Genomic DNA, 12,377 nt, shown 5'->3' on the forward strand with positions numbered 1-12,377 from the left:
GTACAGTGTGTGTGTGAGTCAGGTGTGTGTGTACAGTGTGTGTGTGAGTCAGGTGTGTGTGTACAGTGTGTGTGTGAGTCAGGTGTGTGTGTACAGTGTGTGTGTGAGTCAGGTGTGTGTGTACAGTGTGTGTGTGAGTCAGGTGTGTGTGTGTGTACAGTGTGTGTGTGAGTCAGGTGTGTGTGTGTGTGTACAGTGTGTGTGTGAGTCAGGTGTGTGTGTGTGTGTACAGTGTGTGTGTGAGTCAGGTGTGTGTGTGTGTGTACAGTGTGTGTGTGAGTCAGGTGTGTGTGTGTGTACAGTGTGTGTGTGAGTCAGGTGTGTGTGTGTGTACAGTGTTGTGTGAGTCAGGTGTGTGTGTGTGTGTACAGTGTTGTGTGAGTCAGGTGTGTGTGTGTGTGTACAGTGTTGTGTGAGTCAGGTGTGTGTGTGTGTGTACAGTGTTTGTGTGAGTCAGGTGTGTGTGTGTGTGTGTACAGTGTTTGTGTGAGTCAGGTGTGTGTGTGTACAGTGTGTGTGTGAGTCAGGTGTGTGTGTGTACAGTGTGTGTGTGAGTCAGGTGTGTGTGTGTGTGTACAGTGTTTGTGTGAGTCAGGTGTGTGTGTGTGTACAGTGTTTGTGTGAGTCAGGTGTGTGTGTGTGTACAGTGTGTGTGTGAGTCAGGTGTGTGTGTGTACAGTGTGTGTGTGTGTGTGTACAGTGTGTGTGTGTGTACAGTGTGTGTGTGAGTGTGTGTACAGTGTGTGTGTGAGTCAGGTGTGTGTGTGTGTGTACAGTGTGTGTGTGAGTCAGGTGTGTGTGTACAGTGTGTGTGTGTGAGTCAGGTGTGTGTGTGTGTGTACAGTGTGTGTGTGAGTCAGGTGTGTGTGTGTGTGTGTACAGTGTGTGTGTGAGTCAGGTGTGTGTGTGTGTGTGTGTGTGTACAGTGTGTGTGTGAGTCAGGTGTGTGTGTGTGTGTGTGTGTACAGTGTGTGTGTGAGTCAGGTGTGTGTGTGTGTGTGTGTGTGTACAGTGTGTGTGTGAGTCAGGTGTGTGTGTGTGTACAGTGTGTGTGTGAGTCAGGTGTGTGTGTGTACAGTGTGTGTGTGTGTGTGTACAGTGTGTGTGTGTGTACAGTGTGTGTGTGAGTGTGTGTACAGTGTGTGTGTGAGTCAGGTGTGTGTGTGTGTGTACAGTGTGTGTGTGAGTCAGGTGTGTGTGTACAGTGTGTGTGTGTGAGTCAGGTGTGTGTGTGTGTGTACAGTGTGTGTGTGAGTCAGGTGTGTGTGTGTGTGTGTACAGTGTGTGTGTGAGTCAGGTGTGTGTGTGTGTGTGTGTGTGTACAGTGTGTGTGTGAGTCAGGTGTGTGTGTGTGTACAGTGTGTGTGTGAGTCAGGTGTGTGTGTGTGTGTGTGTGTGTACAGTGTGTGTGTGAGTCAGGTGTGTGTGTGTGTGTACAGTGTTGTGTGAGTCAGGTGTGTGTGTGTGTGTACAGTGTTGTGTGAGTCAGGTGTGTGTGTGTGTGTACAGTGTTTGTGTGAGTCAGGTGTGTGTGTGTGTGTGTACAGTGTTTGTGTGAGTCAGGTGTGTGTGTGTACAGTGTGTGTGTGAGTCAGGTGTGTGTGTGTACAGTGTGTGTGTGAGTCAGGTGTGTGTGTGTGTGTACAGTGTTTGTGTGAGTCAGGTGTGTGTGTGTGTACAGTGTTTGTGTGAGTCAGGTGTGTGTGTGTGTACAGTGTGTGTGTGAGTCAGGTGTGTGTGTGTACAGTGTGTGTGTGTGTGTGTACAGTGTGTGTGTGTGTACAGTGTGTGTGTGAGTGTGTGTACAGTGTGTGTGTGAGTCAGGTGTGTGTGTGTGTGTACAGTGTGTGTGTGAGTCAGGTGTGTGTGTACAGTGTGTGTGTGTGAGTCAGGTGTGTGTGTGTGTGTACAGTGTGTGTGTGAGTCAGGTGTGTGTGTGTGTGTGTACAGTGTGTGTGTGAGTCAGGTGTGTGTGTGTGTGTGTGTGTGTACAGTGTGTGTGTGAGTCAGGTGTGTGTGTGTGTGTGTGTGTACAGTGTGTGTGTGAGTCAGGTGTGTGTGTGTGTGTGTGTGTGTACAGTGTGTGTGTGTGTACAGTGTGTGTGTGAGTCAGGTGTGTGTGTGAGTCAGGTGTGTGTGTGTGTACAGTGTGTGTGTGAGTCAGGTGTGTGTGTGTGTGTGTGTGTACAGTGTGTGTGTGAGTCAGGTGTGTGTGTGTGTGTGTGTGTACAGTGTGTGTGTGAGTCAGGTGTGTGTGTGTGTGTGTGTACAGTGTGTGTGTGAGTCAGGTGTGTGTGTGTGTGTACAGTGTGTGTGTGAGTCAGGTGTGTGTGTGTGTGTACAGTGTGTGTGTGAGTCAGGTGTGTGTGTGTGTGTGTACAGTGTGTGTGTGAGTCAGGTGTGTGTGTACAGTGTGTGTGTGAGTCAGGTGTGTGTGTACAGTGTGTGTGTGAGTCAGGTGTGTGTGAGTCAGGTGTGTGTGAGTGTGTACAGTGTGTGTGTGTGAGTCAGGTGTGTGTGTGTGTACAGTGTGTGTGTGAGTCAGGTGTGTGTGTGTGTGTGTGTGTGAGTCAGGTGTGTGTGTGTGTACAGTGTGTGTGTGAGTCAGGTGTGTGTGTGTACAGTGTTTGTGTGAGTCAGGTGTGTGTGTGTGTACAGTGTGTGTGTGAGTCAGGTGTGTGTGTGTGTACAGTGTGTGTGTGAGTCAGGTGTGTGTGTGTGTGTGTACAGTGTGTGTGTGAGTCAGGTGTGTGTGTGTGTGTGTGTGTACAGTGTTTGTGTGAGTCAGGTGTGTGTGTGTGTGTGTACAGTGTTTGTGTGAGTCAGGTGTGTGTGTGTGTACAGTGTTTGTGTGAGTCAGGTGTGTGTGTGTGTACAGTGTTTGTGTGAGTCAGGTGTGTGTGTGTGTACAGTGTTTGTGTGAGTCAGGTGTGTGTGTGTGTACAGTGTTTGTGTGAGTCAGGTGTGTGTGTGTGTACAGTGTTTGTGTGAGTCAGGTGTGTGTGTGTGTACAGTGTTTGTGTGAGTCAGGTGTGTGTGTGTGTACAGTGTTTGTGTGAGTCAGGTGTGTGTGTACAGTGTTTGAGTGAGTCAGGTGTGTGTGTGTACAGTGTTTGTGTGAGTCAGGTGTGTGTGTGTACAGTGTTTGTGTGAGTCAGGTGTGTGTGTGTACAGTGTTTGTGTGAGTCAGGTGTGTGTGTGTGTGTGTACAGTGTTTGTGTGAGTCAGGTGTGTGTGTGTGTACAGTGTTTGTGTGAGTCAGGTGTGTGTGTGTACACAGTGTTTGTGTGAGTCAGGTGTGTGTGTGTGTACAGTGTTTGTGTGAGTCAGGTGTGTGTGTGTGTACAGTGTTTGTGTGAGTCAGGTGTGTGTGTACAGTGTTTGAGTGAGTCAGGTGTGTGTGTGTACAGTGTTTGTGTGAGTCAGGTGTGTGTGTGTACAGTGTTTGTGTGAGTCAGGTGTGTGTGTGTGTACAGTGTTTGTGTGAGTCAGGTGTGTGTGTGTGTACAGTGTTTGTGTGAGTCAGGTGTGTGTGTGTACAGTGTTTGTGTGAGTCAGGTGTGTGTGTGTACAGTGTTTGTGTGAGTCAGGTGTGTGTGTGTACAGTGTTTGAGTGAGTCAGGTGTGTGTGTGTACAGTGTTTGTGTGAGTCAGGTGTGTGTGTGTACAGTGTTTGTGTGAGTCAGGTGTGTGTGTGTGTGCAGTGTTTGTGTGATTAGGAAAAAAAAGAAAAATAGTACTGGCACTAGGACCTGGTAACTAAGGAAAAAGGGCTGAAACTAAAATTCAATCCGGTGCTACCCTTAATATAACCAATACAAAAAACGGGGAGAAGAAAGATTAAGGGGCTTGACTAGCACTCTTTCCTAATACAATAATGGTGAATACTTAAGTTAAAATGATATAACTTTAATGATATGCGTTAAAAATTAGGACAAATCCTCTACACAAAACCCACCAACCGTAGATAGCTAAAAACACTGTGTAAACACCCCTCTGTTTCCTGGCCGATAACTGCATGCATCTGCTTCAGGTGCCAGGGGTGAAAAACACGAAAATAGCTAACAAAATTACACAAACGCACTTCGGCCTATATGCTGGCCTTTTTCAATGTTAGAAATGACAAGACGAAGCCATAATGCCGCATTCCTTAAATGGGCCCTGTTTTACACGGATCATCCAATGACTGCTCACTAATAGAAAACGCCCACCACTGAGCCAATCGACAATGTCAGGTTATTTATCCATGTGCGTGTAACATCCATTTAGAACAGGGTTCTTAAAACTTTTTTTCCCCAAGACCTAGTGTAGTGATACCACATATCTTTGCGGCCCTTTTTTTAGGCTTGGCCTGAAAATTTCTCAAACAACGCACGCACCCCCCTGTCATGCAAAACACACAGCACACACCACTTTCTTTACAGGATTATACAAACACTGTTCATGTGACAGATTCCCTTTGGCTTTTGTAGAGGGCTGCAGAGGATTGCAGTCACCAGGTTACAGAATTGATTTTCCAGACATGGGTCCAAAGATACATTATCAACACTTACCTAATTTTAAAATGTGTGCCTCACTGGCTAGCACTTGATATCAGTTCCACTTTGGATGTCTCAAGATTATTTTTTAACCTAAAAGACCTCATAAGCAGAAACTCTGCACCTCCTGCCATAAGATCTTATGCTACTGTATACAATAATAAGTAATGCAGCATTGCACATCATTTGCACTAAATACAAAACAAACTTCAAGCTATCCGAGAAACCTTCCAAAAAGTATTGTATTAAATAATCGGTGGAGTCCGCTGCCAGCGGTTTATCTGTTCCTTTCTTCTGGCACAAATTGATGCCTGCTCCACCAGTCACATCATTGCACCTGCCCTACATGAGTGTCACTGACAGTCGGTGAGTGCACCTGTCCCTACATCAGTGTCACATCCGGTTATTGTACCTGTCCCTACATGAGAGTCCCTGACAGCCGGTAAGCTTTCCTGTCCCTACTTGATTGCCTGCCGGTTTGTATCTTTACCTACATGAGAGTCATTGACCTCTGGTGAGTGCAGTGCCCCTGTATATACATAAGTGCCACTGCCAGCCAGAGCAAGACGCCTCCCATTAGTAAACTGACACACACCTTCTGTACACCCTAACCTACCATCACTCCCTGAGGTTCAATTCTCAGCTGATGCTCAGCACAACACAGCTTGCTTACTTTATGTACGTAGCAGTCGCCATGGCACTTCACGCTGTCAGCGTAACTCCCCAAATAAATGTGGCCTTCGCCATAATACCTCATCCAGGAACAAACACCACGTTCAGCCGACAAAACTACACCTACCCCCTTTGGGTGTACCGTCATTTGGTACGGCCAATCAGCAAGCAGGACATCATGTGCAGGCTTCGGCGCTGCCAATACAGTCAGGTAAAACTTGGCTTTGGTTACCCTAGCCTAGCTCATTATGTAAACGTAGTTAATAGTAGGTGTGTGCAGGTAGGAAATGGCTAGTTCTGCATACGCCATTAGTGTAAGTCAAGCAACATCAAAGTCTGTAATACAGATGCTGTGGTCTAGACTCTAGAGAATGGTGCTCGGGACCCAGTAAACACTGTATTGCGACCCAGTAATGGGTCGCGACCCGTGGTTTGAAGAACCCTGATTTAGACCATCATAGGTCAATCCGGTTAATGACCTCACATAGTGGGCGGCATTTGTTGTGGAAACTGACATCCTATATACTTTACGATCGTAACAATGTAATTTATGCTACGATCACAAAGTATATAGGATGTCAGTTTCCACAACAAATGCCGCCCACCATGTGAGGTCACTGGAGAGCATGTTTATGTGATAAGTGTGTAAATAACGAGTATCACAAGAGTCTGGATGACAACTAACCAACTCGTATGTGTGCTCTATCTATGTGTGCTCTATCTATAAGTGCAGGAGGTCAGGGAATAGAAGTAAAACAAACCATATGATTTACCAGAAGGATTATTCCGACTCAGCACAAAGATTAGCAGCACTACACATATTAAAGAGGTTTGCGTAGTACCGGATCTCAACATACACACATAAATCACGCAAAATATGCATAAATTACATTGTTACGATTGTAAAGTATATAGGATGTCAGTTTCCGCAACAAAGGCCGCCCACTATGTGAGGTCATTAACAGGATCGACCTATGATGGTCTAAATGGATGTTACACGCCCACGGATGAATTACCTGACAGTGCGGATTGGCTCAGTGATGGGCGTTTTCTATTAGTGAGCAGTCATTGGATGATCCGTGTAAAACAGGGCCCATTTAAGGAAGGCAGCATTATGGCTTTGGCTGGTCATTTCTAACATTGAAAAAGGCCAGCATATAGGCCGAAGCGCGTTTGTGTTAAATATTTAGCTATTTTCGTGTTTTTCACCCCTGGCACCTGAAGCCGACGCATGCAATTATCGGCCAGGAAACAGAGGGGTGTTTACACAGTGTTTTTAGCTATCTACGGTTGGTGGGTTGTGTAGAGAGGATTTGTCCTAATTTTTAACGCATACCATTAAAGTTATATCATTTTAACTTAAATATTCACCATTATCTTATTAGGAAAGAGTGCTAGTCAAGCCCCTTAATCTTTCTTCTCCCAATTTTTGTATCAGTTGTTGGGGGGGGGGGGGGGGGGGGGGGTCAGATGCATTTGTGTGAGTCAGATGTGTGTCTGTGTGTGTGAGTCAGATGTGTTTGTGCAGTGCTTGTGTGTGAGTCAGGTGTGTGAGTGTGCGCAATGTCCGCTCGAATTTGATCATTTTAACCCTTGGCTGCCAGTCCCATACAAATTAATGATTTTACCTCTTTAGCTGCCAGTAATAAACAGAAGCGATTTTAACCCCTTGCCTGCCCCTCCCTACTTTCTGCTCTATATTGTAGTGCATATAGGCAGGGGGGATTTTTTTTGCATAAGCACTTATTAATTTACAATATTTAGTTATTACTTATTAAAAATATTTAAGGAAAAATTGTCACTTTATATAGCAATTAAAAACATTGTGGGGGAGTGGTATATGACGTGGGAGGGGCAATAGGGTAGAGGAGGGGCGGAGAAGGTAGGTAGGTGGAGCAAGGAGGAGGTGGGTGGCCCTGCCACACTTTTGCCCGGGGGCTCTGGTTGGTCTCAGTCCGTCACTGGTTTCATGTGAACTAAGCAAAACTTTAGATTTAACAGCTTCCACAAACTCCCATATGAGCAGAAAAAAAAAAAACTAAGAAACATACAAGAAAAAAAACATGTTGTAACATGGCTAAGAAAAGTATTGGAACTTTATTTTGCATTAAAGGGACACTGTACCCAAATTTTTTCTTTCGTGATTCAGATAGAGCATGACAATAATAATTTTGATAATTTACTCCTATTATCAAATTTTCTTCATTCTCTTGCTATCTTTATTTGAAATGCAAGAAAGTTTAGATGCCGGCCCATTTTTGCTGATCAAAATGGGTTGTTCTTGCTGATTAGTGGATAAACTCATCCACCAATAAAAAAAGTGCTGTCCAGAGTTCTGAATAAAAAAAAAAAGCTTAGATATCTTCTTTTTAAAATAAAGATAGCAAGAGAATGAAAAACAAATTAATAGGAATAAATTAGAAAGTGGCTTAAAATTGCATGCTCTATCTGAATCATGAAAGAAAAAAATTGGGTTCAGTGTCCCTTTTAACAGATAAAAATGTGTAAAAAAGATTAACTTAAACCGAGTCTAGACCTGACTGCTAAAACGCTTTTGGTGCCTACACCTCCATCCAGTGTTAGTCTTCAATATAACTATTATCTGTGTGCATAAAAATGAAAAACAGGTCACTATAATTTTAACCTGTCACATTATGGGGACCTAAACAATACAGCACATTCTTTGCATGAGTGCAAATGTGGGGAAATATGGCGGAATGACTTACCATATGCAAAGAGGCCTGGGAGCTGGTACACCTGACGTCCAAACATATTTCTCCCCAAAGTAGGAGGCAGCGGCTCATGTCCCACCTATCAAGAAAATCGTATCAAAGGCTGTAGAAGTTTAAATATTGATATTGCAAAACAAATTATATAATATTGCAGTGATTTATATTGCAAATCAAATGTGAAAATGTACCTGTTCTATACTTCCAAACAAAGCAATGGCCCAAAATAAAATAAAATGCTTTGAAAACAGAATTTATGCTTACCTGATAAATTACTTTCTCCAACGGTGTGTCCGGTCCACGGCGTCATCCTTACTTGTGGGAATATCTCTTCCCCAACAGGAAATGGCAAAGAGTCCCAGCAAAGCTGGCCATATAGTCCCTCCTAGGCTCCGCCCACCCCAGTCATTCGACCGACGGTGGTGACTGTAGTTAGAGAAAATAATTCATCAGACCTGATTAAAAAACCAGGGCGGGCCGTGGGCCGGACACACCCTTGGAGAAAGTAATTTATCAGGTAAGCATAAATTCTGTTTTCTCCAACATTGGTGTGTCCGGTCCACGGCGTCATCCTTACTTGTGGGAACCAATACCAAAGCTTTAGGACACGGATGAAGGGAGGGAGCAAATCAGGTTACCTAAACGGGAAGGCACCACAGCTTGCAAAACCTCTCTCCCAAAAATAGCCTCCGAAGAAGCAAAAGTATCAAATTTGTAAAATTTGGCAAAAGTGTGCAGTGAAGACCAAGTCACTGCCTTACATATCTGGTCAACAGAAGCCTCGTTCTTGAAGGCCCATGTGGAAGCCACAGCCCTAGTGGAGTGAGCTGTGATTCTTTCAGGAGGCTGCCGTCCGGCAGTCTCATAAGCCAATCGGATGATGCTTTTAAGCCAAAAGGAAAGAGGTAGAAGTCGCTTTTTGACCTCTCCTTTTACCAGAATAAACAACAAACAAGGAAGATGTTTGTCTGAAATATTTTGTAGCCTCTAAATAGAATTTTAGAGCACGGACTACGTCCAAATTGTGTAACAAACGTTCCTTCTTTGAAACTGGATTCGGACATAAAGAAGGTACAACTATCTCCTGGTTAATATTTTTGTTAGAAACAACCTTAGGAAGAAAACCAGGCTTAGTACGCAAAACCACCTTATCTGCATGGAACACCAGATAGGGCGGAGAACACTGCAGAGCAGATAACTCTGAAACTCTTCTAGCAGAAGAAATTGCAACCAAAAACAAAACTTTCCAAGATAGTAACTTAATATCTACGGAATGTAAGGGTTCAAACGGAACCCCTTGAAGAACTAAAAGAACTAGATTTAGACTCCAGGGAGGAGTCAAAGGTCTGTAAACAGGCTTGATCCTAACCAGAGCCTGAACAAATGCTTGAACATCTGGCACAGCTGCCAGTCTTTTGTGTAGTAAGACAGATAAAGCAGAGATCTGTCCCTTTAGAGAACTTGCAGATAATCCTTTCTCCAAACCTTCTTGTAGAAAGGAGAGAATCTTAGGAATTGTTATCTTATTCCATGGGAATCCTTTGGATTCACACCAACAGATATATCTTTTCCATATTTTATGGTAAATCTTTCTAGTTACCGGTTTTCTGGCCTGAACCAGAGTATCTATCACAGAATCTGAAAACCCACGCTTCGATAGAATCAAGCGTTCAATCTCCAAGCCGTCAGCTGGAGGGAGACCAGATTTGGATGTTCGAATGGACCCTGAACAAGAAGGTCCTGTCTCAAAGGTAGCTTCCATGGTGGAGCCGATGACATATTCACCAGGTCTGCATACCAAGTCCTGCGTGGCCACGCAGGAGCTATCAAGATCACCGAGGCCCTCTCCTGATTGATCCTGGCTACCAGCCTGGGAATGAGAGGAAACGGAGGAAATACATAAGCTAGGTTGAAGGTCCAAGGTGCTACTAGTGCATCTACTAGAGTCGCCTTGGGATCCCTGGATCTGGACCCGTAGCAAGGAACCTTGAAGTTCTGACGAGACGCCATCAGATCCATGTCTGGAATGCCCCATAATTGAGTTATTTGGGCAAAGATCTCTGGATGGAGTTCCCACTCCCCCGGATGGAATGTCTGACGACTCAGAAAATCCGCCTCCCAGTTTTCCACACCTGGGATGTGGATCGCAGACAGGTGGCAGGAGTGATCCTCCGCCCATTGAATTATTTTGGTCACTTCTTTCATCGCCAGGGAACTCCTTGTTCCCCCCTGATGATTGATATACGCAACGGTCGTCATGTTGTCTGATTGGAACCTTATGAATCTGGCCTTTGCTAGCTGAGGCCAAGCCCTGAGAGCATTGAATATCGCTCTCAGTTCCAGAATGTTTATCGGGAGAAGAGACTCTTCCCGAGACCATAGACCCTGAGCTTTCAGGGATTCCCAGACCGCGCCCCAGCCCACTAGACTGGCGTCGGTCGTGACAATGACCCACTCTGGTCTGTGGAAGCTCATTCCCTGGGACAGATGGTCCAGGGTCAGCCACCAACGGAGTGAATCTCTGGTCTTCTGATCTACTTGAATCATTGGAGACAAGTCTGTATAGTCCCCATTCCACTGTTTGAGCATGCACAGTTGTAATGGTCTTAGATGAATTCGTGCAAAAGGAACTATGTCCATTGCTGCAACCATCAACCCTACTACTTCCATGCACTGCGCTATGGAAGGACGAGGAACAGAATGAAGAACTTGACAAGAGCTTAGAAGTTTTGATTTTCTGACCTCTGTCAGAAAAATCCTCATTTCTAAGGAATCTATTATTGTTCCCAAGAAGGGAACTCTTGTCGACGGAGACAGAGAACTTTTTTCTATGTTCACCTTCCATCCGTGTGATCTGAGAAAGGCCAGAACGATGTCTGTATGAGCCTTTGCTTTTGACAGGGACGACGCTTGTATTAGAATGTCGTCCAAGTAAGGTACTACTGCAATGCCCCTCGGTCTTAGAACCGCTAGAAGGGACCCGAGTACCTTTGTGAAAATCCTTGGAGCAGTGGCTAACCCGAATGGGAGGGCCACAAACTGGTAATGCTTGTCCAGAAAAGCGAACCTTAGGAACTGATGATGTTCTTTGTGGATAGGAATATGTAGGTACGCATCCTTTAGATCCACGGTAGTCATAAATTGACTTTCCTGGATAGTGGGTAGAATCGTTCGAATGGTTTCCATCTTGAACGATAGTACCCTGAGAAATTTGTTTAGGATCTTCAAATCCAAAATTGGTCTGAAAGTTCCCTCTTTTTTGGGAACTACGAACAGATTGGAATAAAATCCCATTCCTTGTTCCTTTATTGGAACTGGTTGTATCACTCCCATCTTTAACAGGTCTTCTACACAATGTAAGAATGCCTGTCTCTTTATTTGGTTTGAGGATAAGTGAGACATGTGGAACCTTCCCCTTGGGGGTAGTTCCTTGAATTCCAGGAGATAACCTTGAGAAACTATTTCTAGTGCCCAGGGATCCTGAACATCTCTTGCCCAAGCCTGAGCAAAGAGAGAGAGTCTGCCCCCCACTAGATCCGGTCCCGGATCGGGGGCTACTCCTTCATGCTGTTTTGTTAGCAGCGGCAGGCTTCTTGGCCTGCTTACCCTTGTTCCAGCCTTGCATCGGTTTCCAGGCTGGTTTGGGTTGTGAGGCATTACCCTCTTGCTTAGAGGATGCAGAATTAGAGGCCGGTCCGTTCCTGAAATTGCGAAAGGAACGAAAATTACTTATTTTTAGCCTTGAAAGACCCATCTTGTGGAAGGGCGTGGCCCTTTCCCCCAGTGATGTCTGAAATAATCTCTTTCAATTCTGGTCCAAATAGAGTTTTACCTTTGAAAGGGATGTTAAGCAATTTTGTCTTGGATGACACATCCGCTGACCAAGACTTTAGCCAAAGCGCTCTGCGCGCCACGATAGCAACCCTGAATTTTTCGCCGCTAATCTAGCTAATTGCAAAGCGGCATCTAAAATAAAAGAGTTAGCCAATTTAAGTGCGTGAACTCTGTCCATAACCTCCTCATATGGAGTCTCTCTACTGAGCGACTTTTCTAGTTCCTCGAACCAGAACCACGCTGCTGTAGTGACAGGAACAATGCACGAAATTGGTTGTAGAAGGTAACCTTGCTGTACAAAAATCTTTTTAAGCAAACCTTCCAATTTTTTATCCATAGGATCTTTGAATATTTAAACACCAAAAAACTCTTAACCATCTCCATGGAGATGTTGCCTGTGCAACGGCAAAGAGAATGACTGGGGTGGGCGGAGCCTAGGAGGGACTATATGGCCAGCTTTGCTGGGACTCTTTGCCATTTCCTGTTGGGGAAGAGATATTCCCACAAGTAAGGATGACGCCGTGGACCGGACACACCAATGTTGGAGAAAGGGGACATGAAACCCAAAATGTTTCACATGTTTAGACAGAGAAAACCTAGGGTT

The 12,377-nt window shown here is 44.9% G+C and overlaps 1 protein-coding gene across 1 annotated transcript in view; it reads right to left on the reverse strand.

Annotated features, from left to right (window-relative positions):
* The window catches only part of MTCH2 (mitochondrial carrier 2), a 197,882-nt gene that overhangs the window by 153,976 nt on the left and 31,529 nt on the right, over positions 1–12,377 (reverse strand). Inside the window, exon 2 of the mRNA XM_053720360.1 lies at positions 7,937–8,021. Within this exon, the coding sequence (XP_053576335.1) occupies positions 7,937–8,021 (85 nt within the window). The remainder of the gene's footprint in view (positions 1–7,936; positions 8,022–12,377) is intronic.

The sequence above is a fragment of the Bombina bombina genome, chromosome 7 (genome assembly GCF_027579735.1).
Source record: "Bombina bombina isolate aBomBom1 chromosome 7, aBomBom1.pri, whole genome shotgun sequence".
NCBI classification, from domain to species: domain Eukaryota; kingdom Metazoa; phylum Chordata; class Amphibia; order Anura; family Bombinatoridae; genus Bombina; species Bombina bombina.